General features: G+C 31.6%; 1 protein-coding gene across 2 annotated transcripts in view; it reads right to left on the bottom strand.

Moving 5' to 3' along the window:
• Nucleotides 1-935: 935 nt before the first annotated feature.
• LOC135140766 (tyrosine-protein phosphatase 10D) overlaps nucleotides 936-26,815 on the bottom strand; it is a 57,057-nt gene continuing 31,177 nt past the window's right edge. The window contains exons 5-16 of one of the 2 annotated variants that reach the window (XM_064071442.1): nucleotides 23,143-23,330; nucleotides 22,557-23,093; nucleotides 21,943-22,497; nucleotides 21,616-21,894; nucleotides 14,414-14,981; nucleotides 13,942-14,357; nucleotides 8,160-8,578; nucleotides 7,853-8,110; nucleotides 7,638-7,786; nucleotides 1,792-2,027; nucleotides 1,610-1,724; nucleotides 936-1,391 (exon numbers count right to left, since the gene is read on the bottom strand). In XM_064071442.1, coding sequence (XP_063927512.1) covers nucleotides 1,388-1,391; nucleotides 1,610-1,724; nucleotides 1,792-2,027; nucleotides 7,638-7,786; nucleotides 7,853-8,110; nucleotides 8,160-8,578; nucleotides 13,942-14,357; nucleotides 14,414-14,981; nucleotides 21,616-21,894; nucleotides 21,943-22,497; nucleotides 22,557-23,093; nucleotides 23,143-23,330 — 3,724 coding nt within the window. In that variant the 3' untranslated portion in view covers nucleotides 936-1,387. The remainder of the gene's footprint in view (nucleotides 1,392-1,609; nucleotides 1,725-1,791; nucleotides 2,028-7,637; nucleotides 7,787-7,852; nucleotides 8,111-8,159; nucleotides 8,579-13,941; nucleotides 14,358-14,413; nucleotides 14,982-21,615; nucleotides 21,895-21,942; nucleotides 22,498-22,556; nucleotides 23,094-23,142; nucleotides 23,331-26,815) is intronic. The other variant, XM_064071443.1, reaches the window with a different exon arrangement.

Below are 26,815 nucleotides of genomic sequence, written 5' to 3'. Positions count from 1 at the left end.
TTTAATCTCACATAAGAATTATTTGTTGTTTAAAATTTCATAACATTGTACGGCGAATTTAAATGTTGTTTATTGCTCTTTTTGAAGCTTTAACACTTGTTCAGCTGTTGTTAATATCAGAGTCATAGAAATTGAACATTTAAAATGGAATTGAGGTTAAATAACACAGAAAACGTGGCAGAAGCGGAGTGCACGGTTCCTAGTCGAGCTGGCGAGATTTATCGCGCCATCTGCACAAAAGTTTGCGACCGTAACGGCCTGCTCGACTAGACATGTTTTTCGTGCTGGGCGGCAGTACTTGCGATAGATAAAATCAGCGAGGGGGGACAGCCCCAACCGGTAGCCCCAAACTGCGCTTCTGCTATGGCTATTTTTGTTGCACCACGCTCGTAATAACTTGTGTATTTGCATGCAGTTATTTACTTAAGATTTTGCTTCGTTTTTATTAAATTTGTGATTTTCAAATATCTGCGTTGATTCAGAAAGTTTAATTGGATTTCATTTAAATTTCATCCAAAGTTCAATATTGGGGGACTGAACAGCGATCGCAGCCATTTTTCGCGTGCTTTCAGTTTTTTTGACATGTCGGTTTAAGGCGGGCTGTTTGGGTTGTAACAACATGTTTTTAATTTCTGGTAAAGAAATAAGGATTTTGCAGTTAAGCTCCTCCTTCTTGGCTCACGACGAATAAAAAAAATCATCACAATCGAGATAGGGCGGGTGGGCGGGGCTACATTTTACCTGTTTTTCTTGATATGGGTAGACTTATTTCGACAACAAGACACTTGAAACATGTCTAAAATGGTAAATTTTTGTAGTAACCAACTTGGATCCTTCACTTTTCTTCTTTGTGAGCTTGGCAGATAAACCAGGTGCAGCATTCGTTGCTTCGGCCCCAACAGGCTGGTGGTTGCATTGGGATAATAAAAACACAGTTCAAATAAAATAGACTTTAATCTGGTTTAAGTACAAAGCGGGTTATTTATTCGCTATGGATATAAAGGTTTTTCTCTTTCGTTAAAAAAATTACACTAAACCGAATCATTATATCACAGAACGGTAATTTTTAAATTAATGATAGAACATAAAGTACGGACAATGACAGAGCGGAAAATCTGTTGTGCAACTTTATGAAAAAATTGCACTCAGAGGTATGGCTACTTTGTCTGGCACCGATGAACAGGAATGATTGCGCCAGATGCGTCACTCTCAAAGAAATGTCACTTCTTAAAAAAGTGGAAATACTGTACAATTAGTTATATAATATCAAATCTATAGTCGCTTACATAATAAAATATATGTAACAAATCTACTTCTATTTATACAATGCTTATTGCTTCTTGCCGGTACGGAGCTTTATCACATCCCAGATTCTGCTATTCCTTCGTCATCTGCACAAACGAAAAAAGATCAGTGGACGAACACGACTTGAAGAAAAGTTAGTAACTCAAAATTGTAAGACTGTGTTAGGAAATTGAGAAATTACTAGGTCATTCCTGAAAAACCAGCTTGACGAGTGCATCACCTAACCTACGATGCGCATGCTTAAAAAATAATCGTGTTACCGACGAAAGCGTTACAGTGCAGCCAGAAGTGTGTGTTAAACTACCTTTCCTTCTCCCCCGTCCCTAAAGAAGTCCCAACAGCGCCGCTTCCACCAACACCCTTGCCTGAACCACAGAATAGCAGCTTTTTACATCGACTAAACAACTGAGTTACCATTTCTGCATACACACCAAAAATGGCATTTACATCAGGACAGCGACAAGCCCGCCTCGAGGCGCTCCTTACCTTCGAAACCCTGATTCTCGTGGATCTCGCGCGGCGAACCCGACAGCTCCTTGCCCTCCAGGACGGCCAGAAGGCACTGATGGATACAAATGTACTGCTGCTCGGTCTGGACCATCCAGACGCGCTCCTTGCGCATGGCGTACACTATGCCGAAGATGTCGACGTAGTCGGACACGAGGATCTGCTGCAGGATGCGGTCCAGACAGATGAACGTGCCCGAGCGGCCCACCCCGGCGCTACAAACAAACAATCAATAACATCCCTGGACCAGTGACTATGTATTTAAATAAGTAAAAGATTAGTTCGTCTAGGAATACAACAACTTAAAAATGGAAGAATACCTACTGTTCTATTTAATTTCGTGTTATCTTAAAAATCAATTTTTTTTTAAATACATTTTAGTTCTTAATTATAAGTACATATATGCCAAAAGTAGCAAATTCTATGTTTTTGAAATACAGCCAATAACTTCTCAATCGTTTCAGAATTTCGAGGTTTACAATTAATCAGATTTAGTAGAAAATAGAAATAAAAAAAAAATTACATTTTACAAACTTCATAACAATCCGATGACTTCTAAATATTTTGCAAGACATTTACAAAAACAGAGAGACAAGTTAAAGTAATATTTAATTTAGATAAACAAAGTTGGAAAAGAACAAAAAAAATTTTAAACTAGTGACTACCCGACCTGGAGCGGAGTTCAGGTTTTTGTGTGACAAAGGATATACAGTATATGCTAAAAAAATTATCTAAAATTATTTATACAAAACTTCACAATTTTAGTATGTATGTATTTGTGAGGTGGTGAAAGATGACTTTATTTTAAGAATTTCACAAAAAGTGAATATCGTTTTTGATACAATAAAAAATTGTACATAGTAAATGGGTTTTAAATTGTATAAAATAACATAGTCCTACACATGTAGTTTACGACTCCGAATTCAGTTTTTACCCGAAACGTCCAGATCTTTGGAAAAAAAATCAAAATTATAACACAACATTTTGCAATTTAATTTTGAATCTGCTAACCCGAATGTTTTGAAATGTTGCAGATGTTTTAAGGCTCTAAAGAGCATCATAAATCTTTAGCCAAAATATATTTGGTTATCCCCTCCAAAAACTTGATGACGTCAGCTCAAAAGTTTGCCGAGTAAATCCTATCTAAAATGTACAAAATATGATGCGTCTGTACTTGTGATATATCATTCCATTCATATTTTTTGGATTTGCATATACAGGGTGACTCAAAAAAATTAATGAATGCGCAAAATTTAATTTACTGATTTACTCAGGAACTACAAAACCGAATGCTTTGAAATCTTGAAGATGTTTTAAAATTATCATAAGCATGGTAAATTTTTGATCAAAATGTATTTGGTCGTCCCTCCTAAAAAATTTATGACGTCACCACAAAATTTTGTTGAATAAATCCTATCTAAAATGTACAAAATATGGTGAGTCTCTTCTTGTCATTTATCATTCCATTCAAATTTTTTCGATTTGCATATACAGGGTGACTGAAAAAAATTAATGAATGCGTCAATTTATTTTATTGATTTAATCAGGAATTACAGAATCGAAAAAAATGGACCAAATATAAGCCCCGCCCACCCACCCCTTCTCAATTGTGATGAATATTTTATTCATCATAAGCTGAAGGGCTGAATTTAGTTTGCAAAATCGTCTTTTCTTTACAAGAAATAATCATATGAAATATATTTTTAAAAGGGTAGAATTTTTTAGAGAAATTTTGATGTAAAAACCTAAAAACATATTTCATATAATAAATTCTTGCAGAGAAATGAGGATTTTGCAATTCAACTCCGACCTTTGGTATAAGAAATGAAAAACGCATGTAATAATAAAAAAGTCTAAAATTTGAAAAATCAAAAATCGAATTTTCGAAATTCTAAAAATCGGAAATGGAAGTCTAAAAACGGAAAAATAGAAAAATCATGGAGGAATTGAAATAAAAAAAAATTGAAAATTCGAAATATCGAACAATCGAAAGTTGAATAATCAAAAATTCGATGAATCAAATATTCGAAAACTGAAGAAACGAAAAATCGGAAAATAGAGAATTCGAGAAATCAAAAAATCGAAAATGGAAGTCTAAAAATGGAAAACTTGAAAAAAAACGAGGAATTGAAACAACGAAAATCCGAAAACTCGAGAAATCAAAAAATCAAAAGGGAAAAAGAATTTAAAAATGGAAAAACTGCAAAATCGTAAACTTGAAAATTCGAGAATTCGAAAAGTAAAAAAATGTCTAAAAACTTAAGAATGTAATAATTGAAAAATTGAAAATTTTGAAACTTTAAAAATTGAAAATTCGGGTATTGAAAATCGAAAAGTAAAGAAACAGAAATTCGAATATCGAAAAATCCAAAAATTTGATGAATCAAAATTCGAATAATGAAAATCTGAAAAATGGACAAATTGAAAAATCCAGACTGAAATTAAAAAAAAATTCAAAATTAAAATATCGAAAAACCGAAAATATGAAATACTGAAAAATCGAAAGTCGAAAAACCGCAAAGTCGATAACTCGACAAATCAATAAATCGAGAAGTAAAAAAAAATGAAAAATAAATCAAATGTCTAAAAACTTTTAGAATGTTAAAATTTGAAAAATCAAAAATTGAAAAGTCAAAAAGTAGAAAGAAATATCGAAAATCGAAAACTCGAGAAATCAGAGAATCGAAAAGTAAAAAAATCAAAAATCGAAAAGTAAAGAAACTGAAAATTCCAATATTGAAAAATAGAAAATTTGAAACATCAAAAATTGAAAAGTCGAAAAGTAGAAAGATTGCAAATTCGAGCATCGAAAATCGAAAAGTAAAAAAATCAAAAATCGAAAAGTAAAGAGATTGAAAATTCGAATAATCTAAAATTCGATGAATCAAATATCGGAAAAATGAAAATCCGAAAAATCGAAAAACCGAAATTTCGAAAATCAAAAAATCTGAAATGGAAGTCCAAGAATGGAAAAATTGAAAATTCGAAATATTTAACAATCGAAAGTTGAATAATCAAAAAATCGAACATTGAAAAATGGAAAAACTACAAAATAGTAAAACTGAAAATTCGAGAATCGAAAAGTAAAAAAATAAAATGTCTAAAAAACTTAAGAATTGAAAAATCGAAAACTTGAAACATCGAAAATTGAGGTGTCGAAAAGTAGGAAGATTGAAAATTCGAGTATCGAAAATCGAAAACTGCAGAAATCAAAAAATCGAAAAGTAAAAAAATTAAAAATCGAAAAATAAAGAAATTGAAAATTCGAATATCGAAAAATCTAAAATCGAAGAATGAAAATCCGAAATTTCGAGAATCTAAAAATCAGAAATGGAAAAGTCGAAAAACGGAAAAATTGAAAAATCGAGACATTGAAATTAAAAAAATTGAAAATTAAAATATCGAAAAACCGAAAATTCGATGAATCAAATATTCGAAAATTGACAAAACGAAAATTCGAAAGAGGAAAGACGATAACTTTAGAAATCAAAAAATCAAAAAGTTAAAAGAAAATTGAAAAAATCGAAAATTTGAAAAAACAAAAAGTCGAAAAGTAGAAAGATTGAAAATTCGAGTATCGAAAATCGAAAACTCGAGAAATCAAAACATCAAAAAGTAAAAAAATTGAAAATTCCAATATCGAAAAATCGAAAATTCGATGAATGAAATATTCGAAAAATGAAAATCCGAAAAATCGAACAAGCGAAATTTCGAAATTCTAAAAATCGGAATGGAAAAGTTGAAAAATGGAAGAATTGAAAAATCGGGATGTTGAAATTAATAAATCGAAAATTAAAATATCGAAAGCCGAAAAATCAAATATTTGATGAATCAAATTAGATAAATTAGAAAAATCGGAAAGTCGAGAATTTGAGAAATCAGAAAATTGAAAAATGAAAAACTGCAGAATCGTAAAATTGTAAATTTGTGAATCCGAAAAGTAGAAAATGAAATGTTTAAAAATTTTAGAATGTAAAAATTGAAAAATCGAAAAAATTGAGTCAAATATTCGAAAAATGCAAAACCGAAAAATCGAAATTTCGACAATCTGAAAAAAAAAAATATGTCTAAAAGAATGTCAAAATTGAAAAATCAAAAGTTTGAATAATCAAAAATTGGAAAGTTGAAAAGTAGAAAGATTGAAAATTCGGGCATCGAAAATCGAAAACACGAGAAATCAAACAAATCGAAAATTCGATGAATCAAATACATATTCCAGAAATCAAAAATTCGAAAAATTGGAAAAGTCAAAAAATGGAAATATTAAAAAATCAAGACATTGAAATTAAAAAATTGAAAATTAAAATATCGAAACACCGAAACATGAAAATTCGAAAAATCGAAAAAACAAAATTTCAAAAATCTAAAAAATCAAAAATAGAAAAGTCGAAAAATTCGAAATATTAAAAAATCGAAAAATCGGAAAATCGATAACTCGAGAAATCAAAAACTCGAAAATAAAAAAAAATTGAAAAATGGATCGGAAAACTGAAAAATCGTAAAACTGAAAATTCGATGAATCAAAATTCGAACAATGAAAATCTGAAAAATAGAAACACCGAAATCTGCATGTATTTGTTCTTCCCCCCCTAAAAAATTGATGACGTCACTCCAAAATTTTGCTGAATAAGTCCTATCTAAAATGTGAAAAATATGATGAGTCTGTACTTGTGATTTATCATTCCAATCATAGTTTTTGGATTTGCATATACAGGGTGACTCAAAAAAATTAATGAATGCGTGAATTTATTTTATCGATTTAATCAGGAATTACAGAACCGAATGCTGTGAAATCTTGGAGATATTTTAAAGTTATCATAAGCATGGTAAATTTTTTATCAAAATTTATTTGCTCATCCCCCCTAAAAAATTGATGACGTCACCCTTACATTTTGCTGAATAAATCTTATTTAAAATGTGAAAAATATGATGAGTTTGTACTTGTGATTTATAATTCCATTCATATTTTTTAGATTTTCTTAAGAGGTGGCTCAAAAAAGTTAATGAAGTCAATTTATTTTATTGATTAAATTAAAGGCAACACTTATTATTAGTATTACATTGGACCAACCCAATTTGGTAGACACAAAATTTTTTAAAGTAAAAACTCGGTTGAAACTTAAGGGTAGTACGCTTATTTACATCTACTTTAACATTACAGACGTGCATTTGTTTTGTGCGCTGACTAGGTTCCGCGAATGTGGAATAGACATGTTTATAATCAACCAATTGTGAATTCCACCGTCAAAAATTAAAATAAAACCCAATGTTTTATATAATAAGCGGAAGTCGAAGCAATAAAACCGATGGTCGTTTTGTTTACAGTTTCTCTGTTTGACTCTCACGTATGCTGTTACGCTTGTCATCTTAAATTAAGAATGTTTATACATAAACGATTTTCAGTTGCCGTATACATGAGTAAATTGTTTCGTTACTTTCTTGATTATAAAAAATCAATATTCAAAACGACCCAATTCATTTTCCCGAAAATTTGGGAGTACAATAATTTTATTCTTAGTATTACACTACATCTATCCCAACTGATATACGTGTCCTTGCAAAAATGTTGATGACGTCATCGCAATTTTTTTTAAATTCCCACTACAAAAATGTAATGAGAAAAAAACACAATAGCCATGCAGTCGTCAAGTTTCCGACAGCGAGGGAAGTACTGTCTAAACTCTTTAGACCAATTTTTTTGAACTGATTTCTGTACATATACTAAGTTTCTTAAAAAAAAACTTGAGATCCGCATCCGCAGATGTTGAAAAATCTGTATCCGCAACATCCCTGCCCTGGACCTAAATTTAACAATAGTGTTGTACCTGCAATGTACCACGATGGGTCGCTGGTCCGGGCCTACCCGCTCCCGGAACGCCCGCACGAACCTAACCAGGGTGTGAGGGGGGTTAGGGACGCCGAAGTCCGGCCACGTGGTGAAGTGGAAGTGGCGAATCACCCTCTGCTGGTCACCCTTAACAACAACAACAAAACAATAGTAATAATAATGATAATAATAATAGTGTGACGGGATACTCACCCTGCACACCATAAACTCCGAAATATTCCAATCGGGATACCTCGTCTCGTTCAAAATCTGCACCGAAATGTCCCCGTAGTACACCGGCATCGACTCGTACGGCCAGTAATGATCGCACTTCTCCCGCCCCTTCTCCACGCATCGCGTCAACATAATAATAGCCCTTGAGTTGGACTCCCACACCATCCTCCAGAAGTCGTCTCGAGTGGAATGGAGAGGTCCTTGCGTCACGATGAACTCCCTCGGCGAGTTGTACCCCTGCAAACAACCCTTAGACCACGCTCCACGTACTGATTCGACCACCTACCGGCACGTAGTTGGCGTTGACGTAGTCCGAGCCCTCCTCGTCGTCCACCGGCTGCAGCTTGAAGCGCGAGTGGTCGTAGGGCAGGATGTTGGTGAATCTGTTCTTGGGTCGGTTGCAGGGCAGGTCGGCGAACGTGCAGGGTTGGTCCCGACCCACGTGCTTCAGCTCCTCGAACTCTTCGCTGAAGCGGAAGTCCGAGTCGGCGGACATCAGCCGGTAGTGGTTGGCGAAGTTCTCGATTCGGACGGGGCGCGAGGTCTCGATGACGGAGTCGGGGAGGGACATGTTGTCATTGGTCCGGGTGTCGGTGGCCTTGCGGGCGGAGCGCCGCCGCCGGATGTAGATGATGACGAGGAAGAGGATGGCGAAGAGGACCAGCGGGATGAGCACGCCGAGTATTATGTTGGTGTTGTCTTGGTCTAAAGAAACGAGAAAATAAAGTTTTCAAAAATGGTTGAAGGTCACGAAATTAGAGGACTCGAAGGGTATTGATTGTTTCTATTTTTGCCTAGATCAATTGGACTGGATTTGTAATTTTAATTAGGCTATGATTATCCATAATGAGTTTGATAAAGCCGAGTTTTATACGACGACTCTCTACGTTTACGTTTTCTTGACGTTTCATGACCCGAAAAAGTAGTCTCCCGTTGCCGTCTCTCTGTCTGGTCTAGCTAACATCCCCACTAATTTGATGACGTCATTTCAATGATTCGTATTTTAAAATGCAATGTAATGGTGTTTTGTTTTTGAAAAACTCTCCTGTCTTTCCTATTTATTTTTTTTTTTAATCTTGGAGGGTCTTGGTATTCTGTTTTTGAAGCAGTTTGAAAAAATTTTGGGCGCTGTTGTCTTTTTTCCATAGAATTTTAAAAAAATCTTAGAGCCTCTGGAAATTTATATTTGAAAACATTAACAAAAATCGGTAGAAGGTTATTTCGACAGAACTTCTTTGGTGTTTGAAATAAAGTCCAACAAATTCAGCTTCTCTGAAAAATTATAAAATTTGATTTTGCAATCTTTGTTTTGTGATAACCTGTATAAAGGGAAATCAGTGGCGTAAATAACAACTCAAAATAATTGAAAAATAAAAAAAATGAAAAATGCAAAAACTGAAAAATTGAAAAGCCGAAAATTAGAAAAGTAAAAATTTAAACGTCGAAAAACTCAAGAATGTAAGAATTAAAAAATCGAAAATTTGAGAAATCAAAAATCGAAAAGTAGAAAGAAAATTCGGAATCGAAAATCGAAAACTCGACAAATCCAAAAATCGAAAACTAAAAAAATTGAAAATCGAAAAGCAGGTAGAGAAATTGAAAATTCGAAGATCGAAAATTCGGTGAATCAAATATTTGAAAAATGAAAATTCGAAAAATCGGAAATTCAAAAATGGAAAAATTGAAAAATCGAAATTTTGAAAAATCCGAAGCCCAACAATAAAAAATTCGATGAATCAAATATAAAAACGAAAATTCGACACATCGGAAAGTCGTGAACTCCAGCAATCAAAAAATCAAAAACTTGAAACATCAAAAATTGAAAATTCGAGTATCGAAAATCCAAAACTTGAGAAATCAAAAAATCGAAAAGTAAAAAAATTGATAATCGAAAAGTAAAGCAACTGAAAATTCGAATATCGAAAGACGGAAAAATCGAAAAATGGACAAATTAAAAAATCGAGACTGAAATTAAAAAAATTGAAAATTAAAATATCGAAAAACCGAAAAATTGAAATACTGAAAAATCGAAAGTCGAAACATCAGAAAGTCCGACAACTCGCGAAAACAAAAAAGCGGAAAGGAAAAAAATTGAAAAATGGAAAAACTGCAAAATCGTAAAATTGAAAATTCAAGACTTCGAAAAGAAAAATAAATTAAGTGTCTAAAAACTTAAGAGTCTCAAAATTTGAAAAATCAAAAATTGAAAAGTTGAAAAATAGAAAGATTGAAATATCGAAAACTAGAGAAATCAAAGAATCGAAAAGTAAAAAATATAAAATCGAAGAGGAAAGAAACTGAAAATTCCAATATAAAAAAGTCGAAAATTCGATGAATCAAAATTCGAAAAATGAAAATCCGAAAAGTCGAAAAACCGAAAGTTCGAAAATTTAAAAATCAGAAATAGAAAAGTCGAAAAATGGAAAAATTGAAAAATGGAGACATTGAAATTACAAAAAATGAAATTTAAAATAACGAAAAACCGAAAATTCGAAATATTGAAAAATCGAAAGTCGAAGAATCGGAAAGTCGAGAACTCAAGAAATCAAAAAATTGAAAAGTAAAAAAAAATTGAAAAATGGAAAAACTGTAAATTCGTAAAGTTGTAAATTCGAGAATTCGAAATTAAAAAAAAAAAAATGAAATGTCTAAAAACTTAAGAACGTAAAAGTTGAAAAATTGAAAATTTGAAAAATCAAAAATTGAAAAGTCGAAGAATACTTAGAAAGATTGAAAATTGGGGTATTGAAAATCGAAAACTCGAGAAATCAAAAAATCGAAAAGTAAAAAATAGAAATTCGAAAAGTAAAGGAATTGAAAATTCGAATATCGAAAAATCAAAAATTCGATGAAAATATATCGAAAAAATGGAAAATTCCAAAAAATCCAGGAATTGAAATTTAAAAAAATGACAATTAGAATATCGAAAAATTGAAAATTCGAAATATCGAACAATCGAAAGCCGAAAAATCGAAAAGTGCAGAACTCCAGAAATCAAAAAATCGGAAAGTTAAAAAAATGAAAAATGGAAAAACTGCAAAATCGTAAAAATGAAAATTCGAGAATTCGATAAGTAAAAAATTAAATGTCAAAAAACTTAAGAATGTAATAAATGAAGAATCGAAAATTTTAAAAATCAAAAATTGAAAAGTCGAATATCGAAAATTCGATGAAACAAAATTCGAAAAACCGAAATTTCGAAAATCTAAAAATCAGAAAAAGAAAAGTCCAAAAATTGGAAAAATTGAATCTAAAAAAATTGAAAATTAAAATATCGAAAAACCGAAAATTCGAAATACTGAAAAATCGACAGTCGAAAAATCAAAAATTCGATTAATCAAATATTGGAAAATTGAAAAAACGAAAAGTAAAAAAAATTGAAATGGAAAAACTTAAGAATGTAAAAATTGAAACTTTGAAAAATCAAAAATCGAAAGGTCGAAAAGTAGAAAGCTTGAAAACTCGAGTATCGAAAATCGAAAACTCGAGAAATCAAAAAATCGAAAAGAAAAAAAATTGAAAATTCCAATATCGAAAAACCGAAAAACTGAAATTTCTAAATTCTAAAAATCGAAAAGGAAAAGTCGAAAAATGGAAATTGATCTAAAAAAAAATGAAAATTAAAATATCGAAAAATCGAAAATTCGAAAAATCGGAAAGTCGAGAACTCTAGAAATAAAAAAATTGGAAAGTAAAAAAAATTTAAAAATTTCAAAATCGTAAAATTGAAAATTTGTGAATTCGAAAAGTAAAAAAAATGAGAATCCGAATATCGAAAGATGGAAATTTCGACAATCTAAAAATCGTTAATGGAAAAGTCGAAAAATGAAAAATTAAAAAATCGAGACATTCAAATTAAAAAAACTGAAAATTAAAATATCGAAAAACCGAAAATTTGAAAAATTCGATGAATCAAATATTCGAAAATTGAAAAAACGAAAATTCGATAAATTGGAAAGTTGAGAAGTCGAGAAATCAAAAAATCGAAAAGTAAAAAAAATTGAAAAATCGAAAATATGAAAAATCAAAAGGTCGAAAAGTAGAAAAATTGAAAATTCCAGTATCGAAAATCGAAAACTAGAGAAATCAAAAAATCGAAAATTCCATGAACGAAATATTCTAAAAATGAGAATCCGAAAAATCGAAAAACCGGAATTTGAACAAGTTGGAAATGGAAAAGTCGAAAAATGGAAATATTGAAAGATCGGAACATTGAAGTTAAAAAATGAAAATTAAAATATCGAAAGCCGCAAAATCAAAAATTCGATGAATCAAATATTCGAAAATTAGAAAAAACGAAAATTTCGAAAAATCGGAAAGTCGACAACTCGAGAAATCAAAAAATCGAAAAGTAAAAAAAACTGAAAAATCAAAAACTACAAAATCGTAAAATTGAAAATGTGTGCATTCAAAAAGTAAAAAATGAAATGTTTAAAAACTTTAGAATTTAAAAATTGAAAAATCGAAAAGTAAAAAAATTGAGAATCCGAATATCGAAAGATCGAAAATTTGATGAGTCAAATATTCGAAAAATGAAAAACCGAAAAATCGAAATTTCGACAGTAAAAATCGGAAATGGAAAAAATTAAATGTCTAAAAACTTGAGAATGTCAAAAAGAAAAAAATTGAAAATTTGAAAAATCAAAAATTCAAAAGTCGAAAAGTAAAGAAATTGAGGATTGGAATATCGCAAAATAGAAAATTCGCTGGATCAAATTTCTAAAAATGAAAATCCAAAAAATCGAAACACCGAATTTCGAAGATCTAAAAGTCGGAAAATAGCAAAATCGAGAAATTGGAATAAAAAAAAATTGAAAATTAGAATTTCGAACTATCGAAAAATCAAAAGACTAAAAATTAGAAAAAATTGAAAATCGAAAATTCGTAAAATCAAAAATCGAAGTTGAAAAGTTGAAAAATTAAAAATTGAGACACTAAAAAATCGAAAAAGTGGAAAACCAAAAAATTACTAATCAAAATTCGAAAAATCAAAAACACGAAAATTCGAAATATTGAACAAGCGAAATTTAAATAATCAAAAATTCGATGAATCAAATATTCGAAAATTGGAAAAATAAAAATTCGAAAAATTGGAAAGTCGAGAACTCGAGAAATCAAAAAATCGAAAAGTAAAGAAAAATAGAAAAATGGAAAAACTGCAAAATCTGAAAATTGAAAATTGGAGCATTCGAAAAGCAAAAAATTAAATGTTTAAAAACTTAAGAATGTCAAAATCGAAAAATTGAAAATTTGAAGAATCAAAAATGGAAAAGTCGAAATGTAGGAAGATTGAAATAACGAAAATCGAAAAATAAAGAAATCGAGAATTCGGATATCGAAAAATAGAAAATCCGCAGGATTAAATTTCGATAATAATTGGAAAAACGAAAATTCAAAAAATCGTAAAGTTGAAAATTTGGGAAGTCGAGAAATAAAAAATTTAAAAATCGAAATTTCGAAAATTCGTAAAATCTAAAATCGAAAAATCGAACTTGAAAAATTGAAAAAGTGGAAAACCAAAAAGTTGTAAATCTAAATTTGAAAACGGGAAATGGAAAAGTCGAAAAATAGGAAATTTGAAAAATCAAAAATCGAAATTTCCAAAAACCGAAAAACTAAAAATTCGAAATATCGATTATGGATATGTTTCATGGTATTTTATTGGTTAAGTGGTCACTATAAGGCGTCATCCGACGAGCCGCCTCTGAGCCACAAGAGTCTAAACTGTCCCGAAGATCATTATTTCGCGCCACATTTCCCCGTACATACTCCAACCTCAAACCCACACACACTCCACCGATAAATCAAGCCCTACTTACACGCGTCGCCCCTCACAGCCCCTCTAACCTTATCACACACTCATCACCAGCCTCAACCCGGCCCGCTTTAAACCTCGATTTAAACTAGCCCCGTGCCTAATACCTATCGATTATTTCTATTTTTGCCCGAATCAATTCTAAGAAACTCACCCATCCTTAGAAGTCCTTGGCAGCATCAACAAATCAATAACAACAAAAAATATTTGCATATGCACTATCTCTCACTAATCCACTGATAACAACACCCACCTGTCTGAATCGGAAAGCTGTAACTGGTGTCGGTGAACTTATCAGGAGCCGTAAAAGCTCGAATCTTCACTCTATACGTCGACCCGCTCTTCAGCGCCCCGTTGCAGTACCCAACTTGCCGGATATCGCAGCTCTCCGCGCCTATGGTGAAGTCCTCCACCGAGCTATTGAAGAACGGGTAGTAAGGTTCCGAGACTTGGTACGGCGGCCAGACGGAGTAGGCTTGAACGTCGCGCCAACTAGGCATCTCTAGACCCGACGCGTTCTTGGAGAAGTCTTCAGCCACTATAATCGCGTAGGTGGTGACGGGGCCGTTGGCGTCGCTGAAGTAGTTCTTCCTGAAGCGGATCTGGATGGTGGTTGAGCTGCGACGGACTTCAGTCGGGACAGCCCGGAAACTCGGAATCGGTGGCTCTCTATTCATTGTATTGTAAATAGTAAAGTCTGGTTTAAAATAAATTTAACCGCTTACCGTATTGGCATTCGTTGCTTCCAGGTGCGCTCGGGCCCGAAACCCACCTTCGTCTGTCCTTGAATCCTGAAGACGTAGGTCTTTCCAGGCAACAACTGTTTGATGACACCGGTGAACTCGTGGGGTTTGAAGTCGCGTCCTTGGGTATTGGACGAGCCTTCAAGGCCGTACGTGATGGTGAACTTCCTGATGACGCCGTTTTGCTCCGTCGGGGGTAGCGACCACTCGAAGGTGATGCTACTGGGTTGGACGTCGACGGGCTCGAAGCGCTCGACGCGCCCCGGAACCGACTCCTTCGTCGGAAAAATCGCGGACACCGGAAGCGATTGGCGCAAAATACTGGACTCGGTGCCGCTGCGCACCATCACCGTGAAGGTGTAGTTCTGGTGGGGTTTGAGCGACGAGATCGTGATGGAGTTCTGCGACGTGAAGTTATGGACCAGGGTACCTTCAAACGTGAGGTAGTTGATTTCGAACGCGATGTAGTCCCCTTTGGGGGAGTCCCACGATAGGGTTATTTCGGTATCGGAGATCGACGTGGCGTTGATGCTAGTGATGGGCTCGGGGTCTGTAATTTATTTTCTATTAATTGGGTCGTTTTGAATATTGATTTGTTATAATCAATAAAATAACGAAACAATTTACTCACGTATACGGCAACTGAAAATCGTTTATGTATAAACATTCTTAATTTAAGATGACAAGCGTAACAGCATACGTGAGAGTCAAACAGAGAAACTGTAAACAAAACGACCATCGGTTCTATTGCTTCGACTTCCGCTTATTATATAAAACATTGGGTTTTATTTTAATTTTTGACGGTGGAATTCACAATTGGTTGATTATAAACATGTCTATACCACATTCGCGGAACCTAGTCAGCCCACAAAACAAATGCACGTCTGTAATGTTAAAGTCGATGTAAATAAGCGTGCTACCCTTATGTTTCAACCGAGTTTTTACTTTAAAAAATTTTGTGTCTACCAAATTGGGTTGGTCCAATGTAATACTAATAATAAGTGTTGCCTTTAATTTAATCAATAAAATAAATTGACTTCATTAATTTTTTTGAGCCACCTCTTATGAAAATCTAAAAAATATGAATGGAATGATAAATCACAAGTACACACTCATCATATTTTTCACATTTTAAATAAGATTTATTCACCAAATTTTAGGGTGACGTCATCAATTTTTTAGGGGGGATGAGCAAATAAATTTTGATAAAAAATTTACCATGCTTATGATAACTTTAAAATATCTCCAAGATTTCACAGCATTCGGTTCTGTAATTCCTGATTAAATCGATAAAATAAATTCGCGCATTCATTAATTTTTTTGAGTCACCCTGTATATGCAAATCCAGAAACTATGATTGGAATGATAAATCACAAGTACAGACTCATCATATTTTGTACATTTTAGATAGGATTTATTCAGCAAAATTTTGGAGTGACGTCATCAATTTTTTAGGGGGGAAGAGCAAATACATGCAGATTTCGGTGTTTCTATTTTTCGGATTTTCATTGTTCGAATTTTGATTCATCGAATTTTCAGTTTTACGATTTTTCAGTTTTCCGATCCATTTTTCAATTTTTTTTTATTTTCGAGTTTTTGATTTCTCGAGTTATCGATTTTCCGATTTTTCGATTTTTTAATATTTCGAATTTTTCCACTTTTCTATTTTTGATTTTTTAGATTTTTGAAATTTTGTTTTTTCGATTTTTCGAATTTTCATGTTTCGGTGTTTCGATATTTTAATTTTCAATTTTTTTAATTTCAATGTCTTGATTTTTTAATATTTCCATTTTTTGACTTTTCCAATTTTTCGAATTTTTGATTTCTGGAATATGTATGTATTTGATTCATCGAATTTTCGACTTGTTTGATTTCTCGTGTTTTCGATTTTCGATGCCCGAATTTTCAATCTTTCTACTTTTCAACTTTCCAATTTTTGATTATTCAAACTTTTGATTTTTCAATTTTGACATTCTTTTAGACATTTAATTTTTTTTTTCAGATTGTCGAAATTTCGATTTTTCGGTTTTGCATTTTTCGAATATTTGACTCAATTTTTATTTATTTCATTTTTTACTTTTCGAATTCACAAATTTACAATTTTACGATTCTGCAGTTTTTCATTTTTCAATTTTCTGATTTCTCAAATTCTCGACTTTCCGATTTTTCTAATTTATCTAATTTGATTCATCAAATATTTGATTTTTCGGCTTTCGATATTTTAATTTTCGATTTATTAATTTCAACATCCCGATTTTTCAATTCTTCCATTTTTCAACTTTTCCATTCCGATTTTTAGAATTTCGAAATTTCGCTTGTTCGATTTTTCGGATTTTCATTTTTCGAATATTTCATTCATCGAATTTTCGATTTTTCGATATTGGAATTTTCAATTTTTTTACTTTTTGATGTTCTGATTTCTCGAGTTTTCGATTTTCGATACTCGAATTTTCAATCTTTCTACTTTTCGACTTTTTGATTTTTCAAATTTTCGATTTTTTCAATTTTCTTTTTACGTTTTGATTTTTTGATTTCTAAAGTTATCGTCTTTCCTCTTTCGAATTTTCGTTTTGTCAATTTTCGAATATTTGTTTCATCGAATTTTCGGTTTTTCGATATTTTAATTTTCAATTTTTTTAATTTCAATGTCTCGATTTTTCAATTTTTCCGTTTTTCGACTTTTCCATTTCTGATTTTTAGATTCTCGAAATTTCGGATTTTCATTCTTCGATTTTTAATTTTTTTACTTTTCGATTTTTTGATTTCTGGAGTTTTCGATTTTCGATACTCGAATTTTCAATCTTCCTACTTTTCGACTTCTCAATTTTCGATGTTTCAAGTTTTCGATTTTTCAAGTCTTAAGTTTTTTAGACATTTAATTTTTTTACTTTTCGATTCTCGAATTTTCAATTTTACTATTTTGTAGTTTTTCCATTTTTCAATGTTCGATTTTTTGATTATTCAACTTTCGATTGTTAAATATTTCGAATTTTCAATTTTTCCATTCTTGGACTTCCATTTCAGATTTTTTGATTTTCGAAATTTCGGTTTTTCGATTTTTCGGATTTTCATTTTTCCGATATTTGATTCATCGAATTTTAGATTATTCGAATTTTCAATCTCTTTACTTTTCGATTTTTGATTTTTTTACTTTTCGATTTTTGATTTTTTTACTTTTCGATTTTTGATTTTATTACATTTCGATTTTTAATTTTTTTACTTTTCGATTTTTTGATTTCTCGAGTTTCGATTTTCGATACTCGAATTTGCAATCTTTCTACTTTTCGACTTTTCAATTTTTGATGTTTCAAATTTTCGATTTTTCAATATTGGAATTTTCAGTTTCTTTACTTTTCGATTTTTGATTTTTTTACTTTTCGATTCTCTGATTTCTCGAGTTTTCGATTTTCGATATTTCTTTCTACTTTTTGACTTTTCAATTTTTGATTTTTCAAATTTTAACATTCTAAAAGTTTTTAGACATTTGATTTATTTTTCATTTTTTTTTACTTCTCGATTTTTTGATTTCTCGAGTTATCGACTTTGCGGTTATTCGACTTTCGATTTTTCAGTATTTCATATTTTCGGTTTTTCGATATTTTAATTTCCAATTTTTTTTTAATTTCAGTCTGGATTTTTCAATTTGTCCATTTTTCGGATTTTCATTATTCGAATTTTGATTCATCAAATTTTTGGATTTTTCGATATTCGAATTTCTGTTTCTTTACTTTTCGATTTTCAATACCCGAATTTTCAATTTTTAAAGTTTCAAAATTTTCAATTTTTCAATTATTACATTCTTAAGTTTTTAGACATTTTTTTACTTTTCGAATTCTCGAATTTTCAAGTTTCCGATTTTGCAGTTTTTCCATTTTTAAATTCTTTTTCCCTTTTGATTTTTTGATTTCTCGAGTTTTCGGATTTTCGTTTTTTCAATTCCTCTTTTTTTTCAAGTTTTCCATTTTTAGACTTTCATTTTCGATTTTTTGATTTCTCGAATTCTCTATTTTCCGATTTTTCGTTTCTTCAGTTTTCGAATATTTGATTCATCCAATTTTTGATTATTCAACTTTCGATTGTTCGATATTTCGAATTTTCAATTTTTTTTTATTTCAATTCCTCCATAATTTTTCTATTTTTCCGTTTTTAGACTTCCATTTCCGATTTTTAGAATTTCGAAAATTCGATTTTTGATTTTTCAAATTTTAGACTTTTCAAGTATTACATTCTTAAAAAAATCAAAAATCGAAAAGTTAAGAAACTGAAAATTCCAATATTGAAAAATCGAAAATTTGAAACATCAAAAATTGAAAAGTCGAAAAGTAGAAAGATTGCAAATTCGAGTATCGAAAATCGAAACTCGAGAAATCAAAAAATCGAAAAGTAAAAAAATCAAAAATCGAAAAGTAAAGAGATTGAAAATTCGAATAATCTAAAATTCGATGAATCAAATATCGGAAAAATGAAAATCCGAAAAATCGAAAAACCGAAATTTCTAAAATCAAAAAATCTGAAATTTAAGTCCAAAAATGGAAAAATTGAAAATTCGAAATATTTAATAATCGAAACTTGAATAATCAAAAAATCGAACATTGAAAAATGGAAAAACTACAAAATAGTAAAATTAAAAATTCGAGAATCGAAAAGTAAAAAAATTAAATGTCTAAAAAAATTGAAAAATCGAAAACTTGAAACATCGAAAATTGAGAAGTCGAAAAGTAGGAAGATTGAAAATTCGAGTATCGAAAATCGAAAACTCCAGAAATCAAAAAATCGAAAAGTAAAAAAATTAAAAATCGAAAAATAAAGAAATTGAAAATTCGAATATCGAAAAATCTAAAATCGAAGAATGAAAATCCGAAATTTCGAGAATCTAAAAATCAGAAATGGAAAAGTCGAAAAACGGAAAAATTGAAAAATCGAGACATTGAAATTAAAAAAATTGAAAATTAAAATATGGAAAAACCGAAAATTCGATGAATCAAATATTCGAAAATTGACAAAACGAAAATTCGAAAGAGGAAAGACGATAACTTTAGAAATCAAAAAATCAAAAAGTAAAAAGAAAATTGAAAAAATCGAAAATTTGAAAAATCAAAAAGTCGAAAAGTAGAAAGATTGAAAATTCGAGTATCGAAAATCGAAAACTCGAGAAATCAAAACATCAAAAAGTAAAAAAATTGAAAATTCCAATATCGAAAAATCGAAAATTCGATGAATGAAATATTCGAAAAATGAAAATCCGAAAAATCGAACAAGCGAAATTTCGAAATTCTAAAAATCGGAATGGAAAAGTTGAAAAATGGAAGAATTGAAAAATCGGGATGTTGAAATTAATAAATCGAAAATTAAAATATCGAAAGCCGAAAAATCAAATATTTGATGAATCAAATATTTGATGAATCAAATTAGATAAATTAGAAAAATCGGAAAGTCGAGAATTTGAGAAATCAGAAAATTGAAAAATGAAAAACTGCAGAATCGTAAAATTGTAAATTTGTGAATTCGAAAAGTAAAAAATGAAATAAATAAAAATTGAGTCAAATATTCGAAAAATGCAAAACCGAAAAATCGAAATTTCGACAATCTGAAAAAAAAAAATTTAAATGTCTAAAAGAATGTCAAAAATGAAAAATCAAAAGTTTGAATAATCAAAAATTGGAAAGTTGAAAAGTAGAAAGATTGAAAATTCGGGCATCGAAAATCGAAAACACGAGAAATCAAACAAGTCGAAAATTCGATGAATCAAATACATATTCCAGAAATCAAAAATTCGAAAAATTGGAAAAGTCAAAAAATGTAAATATTAAAAAATCAAGACATTGAAATTAAAAAAATTGAAAATTAAAATATCGAAACACCGAAACATGAAAATTCGAAAAATCGAAAAAACAAAATTTCAAAAATCTAAAAAATCAAAAATAGAAAAGTGGAAAAATTCGAAATATTTAAAAATCGAAAAATCGGAAAATCGATAACTCGAGAAATCAAAAACTCGAAAACAAAAAAAAATTGAAAAATGGATCGGAAAACTGAAAAATCGTAAAACTGAAAATTCGATGAATCAAAATTCGAACAATGAAAATCCGAAAAATAGAAACACCGAAATCTGCATGTATTTGCTCTTCCCCCCTAAAAAATTGATGACGTCACTCCAAAATTTTGCTGAATAAATCCTATCTAAAATGTACAAAATATGATGAGTCTGTACTTGTGATTTATCATTCCAATCATATTTTTGGATTTGCATATGTAGGGTGACTCAAAAAAATTAATGAATGCGTGAATTTATTTTATCGATTTAATCAGGAATTACAAAACCAAATGCTTTGAAATCTTGGAGATATTTTAAAGTTATTAGAAAGCATGGTAAACTTTTGTTCAAAATGTTTTCGTTCATCCCTCCTAAAAAAATTGATGACGTCACCCTTAAATTTTGCTGAATAAATCCCATCTAAAATGCAAAAAAGATGATGACTTGTGATTTATCATTCCATTAATATTTTTTAGATTTTCTTAAGAGGTGGCTCAAAAAAATTAATGAAGTCAATTTATTTTATTAATTAAATTAAAGGCAACACTTATTATCAGTATTACATTGGACCAACCCAATTTGGTAGACACAAAATTTTTTAAAGTAAAAACTCGGTTGAAACATAAATGTATCATGCTTATTTACATCTACTTTAACATTACAGACGTGCATTTGTTTTGTGCGCCGACTAGGTTCCGCGAATGTGGTATAGACATGTTTATAATCAACCAATTGTGAATTCCACCGTCAAAAATTAAAATAAAACCCAATGTTTTATATAATAAGCGGAAGTCGAAGCAATAAAACCGATGGTCGTTTTGTTTACAGTTTCTCTGTTTGACTCTCACGTATGCTGTTACGCTTGTCATCTTAAATTAAGAATGTTTATACATAAACGATTTTCAGTTGCCTCTCATATTACACGCCGGCGCCGTATACGTGAGTAAATTGTTTCGTTATTTTATTGATTATAACAAATCAATATTCAAAACGACCCAATTCATTTTCCCGAAAATTTGGGAATACAATAATTTTATTCTTAGTATTACACTACATCTAATGATGTTATTAATTCTTTACGTAAGTCATCAAATAATCTACCTGGATATTGAAGAATCAGGAGGGGCTGCACACTTAGCGCGTTACTTACATAGTCGATCCTGGCGCTGCAGCGGTTGACTGGCCACATTTTGCGACACCGTCCACACAGTAATGTTGTAAAGTCGCCCAGGCACCAAACCCGTGAACGTGACAAATCGGTCTGTATCGTTCTCGGTTTTTTCTTGGTCGGGGATGTCCCGTTCCGACAACGAGAATCGGTAGAAGTCGAACTTTGACGACGCGCGAGGTGTCGGGGTGTAGCGTAGGCTCAAAGTGTCGGTTTTTTGTTGATTGGTGACCACGACCACTTCGGACTGGATTAAAGGCACTGAAAACCACCCTACAACACCTATAGTCACCCAAAGCCACTACTTACTCGTCCGTGTTCTTAATACAGTGACCTCACTCTCTAAACCATTGGAAATCGCCTGTATATCAAACGTATACTCCTCCCCAGGCATCAAATCGTTGATCAGTAGACGCACCAATCCCGTGCCGTTCTCACTCTGACTCACGTTCTTAGTGTTGATGTCTTGCGACGAGTTCGACGATTGCCGCCACCTGACTACGTACGTTTCGACCCTGCCTTCAGGCCGTGGCCACTCGAGAGTGACGTTGTTCGAGTCCACCAGAGGCGCGATGTTCGAAACTGGATTAGGCCGCACCGTGTGATTCATCTGCTGGGGTTCACTACTTTCCAGACCATAACTCACGGTATTGACCTGGATGGTGTAGCGCTCCCCAGGGGTCATATCAGTCACTTCAGCCTCAGTATTCTGGACTGCAGGCAGCCGCACCCAGTTCCGGTTACTATCAGTGCGGTACCGAATAGCATATTCCGAGATCAAAGAGTCTGTAGGGGCCTCCCATTGAACCAACACTGAATTCGGGCTCGTTTTCTCGATCGTCATGTTCTTCGGCGGCCGCGGAACTACAAAAACGCACGATCAGCGCAGTCAAATTTCGCCGACTCAGCCTAAATGTACTTACACACTGGTTGGAAGTACTCGTGCGGCTCGCTCTTCAAACCGTGCGAAATCGCGAAAACCTTGACTAAGTACCCCGCGCCGGGGTACAAACTCGTGAGGACTATGCGCGAGTCGTAGGTGGTTCGTACTAGACCCTCGTTCGTGTCATTCCGGACGCAGTGCAGCTCGTACTTGTCCTGGCGCGAGTTGACGTCGCTCTTCCAACTGATGTTAAGTCCGTCCACTATAGGTCGCAGGTCCTCGATAATAGGGGCGCTCGGTTGCGTCACCACGTACAGATAACTCTCGTTGGACTCCATGTCTTTGGATAAAGCTTGTACTATGATGGAGTAGTTGCGACCCGGGAGAAGCGTATCAAGGGTTAGTTCAGTCTGGTTGTTGGTCTTGACGTTGTTGCTATCCCCGGTCGAACTTTCCACCTCATGGTACGACACCATGTAGTTGTCTTGGTAACTGTTAGGATTCGGAGTCCACGATATGTTGACGATTCCGTTTTTGTCGTCAGTGTGTGAACGTAAATTAGAGACGGGGAGAGGTTCTACAAGTTTTTAAGTCAAATTGGGTGACTTTGACTTGATTTGACTTACTTAAAGTGACATCGGCTGCCGTCGGCCACGACGACACTTTCCCCGATACGGTCTTCACGGTAACTGTGTAAGTCTTCCCGGGCTCTAGGTTATCCCGGAACTCCACAAACGTCGGTTCTTCACGTAGTTTCGTGATTTGTTGCTTGCTCTTAGCCGGACCCAGGAACACGTGGTATTTGTCAAATTCGCTAAAAACCACGAATTAAGTACATATACTCGTTCCCGGTCTTTATATAGTAGGGTTGGCCATGATAATCTAGTGAGTTTGTTGTTACTTTCAGTTTTCAGTAGCAATGACCAAGTTAATGGTATTCATTTCTTAGAAAGCATAAAACTTTAGCTATTTAAAACAGTTATTCGGCTTTTTGTCAGTGTTTATTTCATATGTAAGGAACAAACACTTAAATTTCACTTAAATTTTGTTTTTATATGAATGGGGGTTCAGCATACGTCTATTGTTGCATGCCACATTTAGCATCTCATCTTTAATTCTCAATCAAATTTTTTTTAATGTAAAACCTTCTCGGGGGTGCCAAATGTTTTTTTTTTAATGTAAAACCTTCTCGGGGGCGCCAATAGTTTTCTTTTAATAATATGAAACCTTCTCGGGGGCCCCAAATGTTTTTTTTTTAATAATGTGAAACCTTCTCGGGAGTCCCAATTGCCTTTTTTTTAAAATGTAAAACCTTCTCGGGGGTGCCAAATCTTTTTTTTTTATTAACGTGAAACCCTATCGAGGGTCCCAACTGTCTTTTTTTAAAAATGTAAAATCTCGGGGGCGCCAAATGTTTTTTTTTTTTAATGTAAAACCTTCTCGGGGGTCCCAATTGTCTTTTTTAAAAATGTAAAACCTTCTCGGGGGCGCCAAATGTTTTTTTTTAATAATGTGAAACCTTCTCGAGGGTTCCAACTGTTTTTTTTTTTAATGTAAAACCTTCTCGGGGGCGCCAAATGTTTTTATTTTTAATAATGTGCAATATTCTCGAGGGCCCCAAATAGGTTTTTTTAATAATGTGAAACCTTCTCGAGGGTTCCAACTGTTTTTTTTTTTAATGTAAAACCTTCTCGGGGACGCCAAATGTTTTTACTTTTAGTAATGTGAAACCTTCTCGGGGGCCCCAAATGTTTTTTTTTTAATGTAAAACCTTTTCGGGGGTGCCAAATGTCCTTTTTTGTTAATTTTCCAAATTGCAAATTTTCGTTTCAATTTTTGATTTTCGTTATTTTTGATTTTTCGATGTTTCGATTTCACAATTTTTTGTTTTTCAATTTTGATTGCTCCAATTTTTTCATCTGCAATTTTTCAGTTCTTCATTTTTTTGTTTCTTCAATTTTTGGATTTTGCAAATTTTCCATTTTAAAATTTCTCGAGTTTTCAAATTTTTTATTTTTCATCTTTCTGATTCTTTAATCTTTCATTTATTTTTACAATTTTTTTATTTTTCAATTTTTCATTTTTTTTTTCTTCAATTTTACGACTCTTCGAATTTTCATCTTAAAATTTTTCAGTTTTTCGATTTTCCTTCTTCTGGATGTTTCAATTTTTAGATTCTGCAGTTTTTCGATTTGAGTTTCTCGAGTTTTCAACTTTTAATTTTTCGATTTTTTTAATGTTCTAATTTTATTTTTCTTTTTTTCAATTTTTGGATTTTTGGATTTTCCGATTTTCAATTTTTCTAGTTTCCCTTTTGAATTTTTCCATTTTTAATTTTACGATCTTTCCTTGAATGTAATAGTTTTTCTAATTCACAATTCTGACGATTCTATAATTTTTTGGTACAACAATTTTTGGGTTTTCAATTTTTCGATTCCATTCGATTTTTCTTGTGTCCAATTTTTGGATTCATTTTTTTCAATTTGTAGATATTCAATGTTTCAATTTTTCGTTTCTTCAGTTCGTCGATTTGCAATTTTTAATTTTTTTTCTTCAATTTTACGTCTACGAGTTCTCATTTTTAAATTTTTCAGTTTTTCGATTTTCCAACTCCTGGATGTTTCAATTTTTGGATCCTGGAATTTTTCGATTCGAGTTTCTGGACTTTTCAACTTTTAATTTGTAGATTTTGATTATCCAATTCCTTTTGTTTTAAATTTTTAGGTTTTTCAATGCTCTCACTTTGTTATTTTTGTTTTTTCAACGTGAAATTTTTCATTTCGGTTTTTTCAATTACTCGATTGTTCCATCTTTCGATTTTATAATCTTTCGTTTCTTCAATTTTTCGATTTGCGATTTTTTAATTTTCTAGTTTTTCGATCTTGCAATTTTTCATTTTGTCGTTTTTCGATTGTTCAGTTTTTCGATAAAAAAAAACTGCAAAAATTGAAAAACCAAACCAGAATCACGAAAATGTATAAAGTGAAATTTTTGAGAAACGTATAAATTGGAAGTCAGGAACTTGAAAAATTGAACAAACGAAAAACTGAAAAATCCAAAGGTTAAAAACTGAGAAACTTAAAAATCAAACAAGTGCAAAATCGAAATTTTGTAAAACCGAAATATTATAAATTACAGAAATCGGAAAATCGGATAATTGAGAAATCCAAAAAAATCAAATATTGAAAATTTGAAAAATCGAATAAAGAATGTCTCTTCTAACAATTTTTTTTCTTTTGTTTCTGAAGGGTTTAATTGCAAATTTTCGTTTCGATTTTTAATTTTCTTTATTTTTGATTTTTCGATGTTTCGATTTTACAATTTTTTGTTTTTCAATTTCGATTTCTCCAATTTTTTCATCTGCAATTTTTCAGTTCTTCATTTTTTTGTTTCTTCAATTTTTGGATTTTGAAAAAATTTTCCATTTTAAAATTTCTCGAGTTTTCAAATTTTTTATTTTTCACATTTCTGATTGTATAATCTTTAATTTATTTTCACAATTTTTTAATTTTTCAATTTTTCATTTTTTTTCTTCAATTTTACGACTCTTCGAGTTTTCATTTTAAAATTTTTCAGTTTTTCGATTTGAGTTTCTCGAGTTTTCAACTTTTAATTTTTCGATTTTTTATGTTCTAATTTTATTATTTTTCTTTTTTTCAATGTGAACTTTTTCAATTTTTGGATTTTTGGATTTTCCGATTTTCAATTTTTCTAGTTTTCCCTTTTGAATGTTTCCATTTTTAATTTTTCGATCTTTTGTTCCTTGAATGTAATAGTTTTTCTAATTTACAATTCTGACGATTCTATAATTTTTTGGTACAACAATTTTTGGGTTTTCAATTTTTCGATTCCATTCGATTTTTCTTAGTTCCAATTTTTGGATACATTTTTTTCAATTTTTAGATATTCAATGTTTCAATTTTTCGTTTCTTCAGTTCGTCGATTTGCAATTTTTAATTTTTTTCTTCAATTTTACGTCTCTTCGAGTTCTCATTTTTAAATTTTTCAGTTTTTCGATTTTCCAACTTCTGGATGTTTCAATTTTTGGATTCTGGAATTTTTCGATTCGAGTTTCTGGACTTTTCAACTTTTAATTTGTAGATTTTGATTTTCCAATTCATTTTGTTTTAAATTTTTCGGTTTTTCAATATTTTAACTTTGTTATTTTTGTTTTTTCAATGTGAAATTTTTCATTTCGGTTTTTTCAATTACTCGATTGCTCGATCTTTCGATTTTATAATCTTTTGTTTCTTCAATTTTTCGATTTGGGATTTTTCACCTTTTTTATTTCTTCAGTGA

Source organism: Zophobas morio, unplaced genomic scaffold (genome assembly GCF_036711695.1).
Source record: "Zophobas morio isolate AGI-343-1 ecotype UQ-CSIRO unplaced genomic scaffold, CSIRO_AGI_Zmor_V1 ptg000041l, whole genome shotgun sequence".
Lineage (NCBI taxonomy): Eukaryota > Metazoa > Arthropoda > Insecta > Coleoptera > Tenebrionidae > Zophobas > Zophobas morio.
Note: the sequence above shows the minus strand (reverse complement) of the source record. Positions and strands in the feature narration are given on the sequence as shown.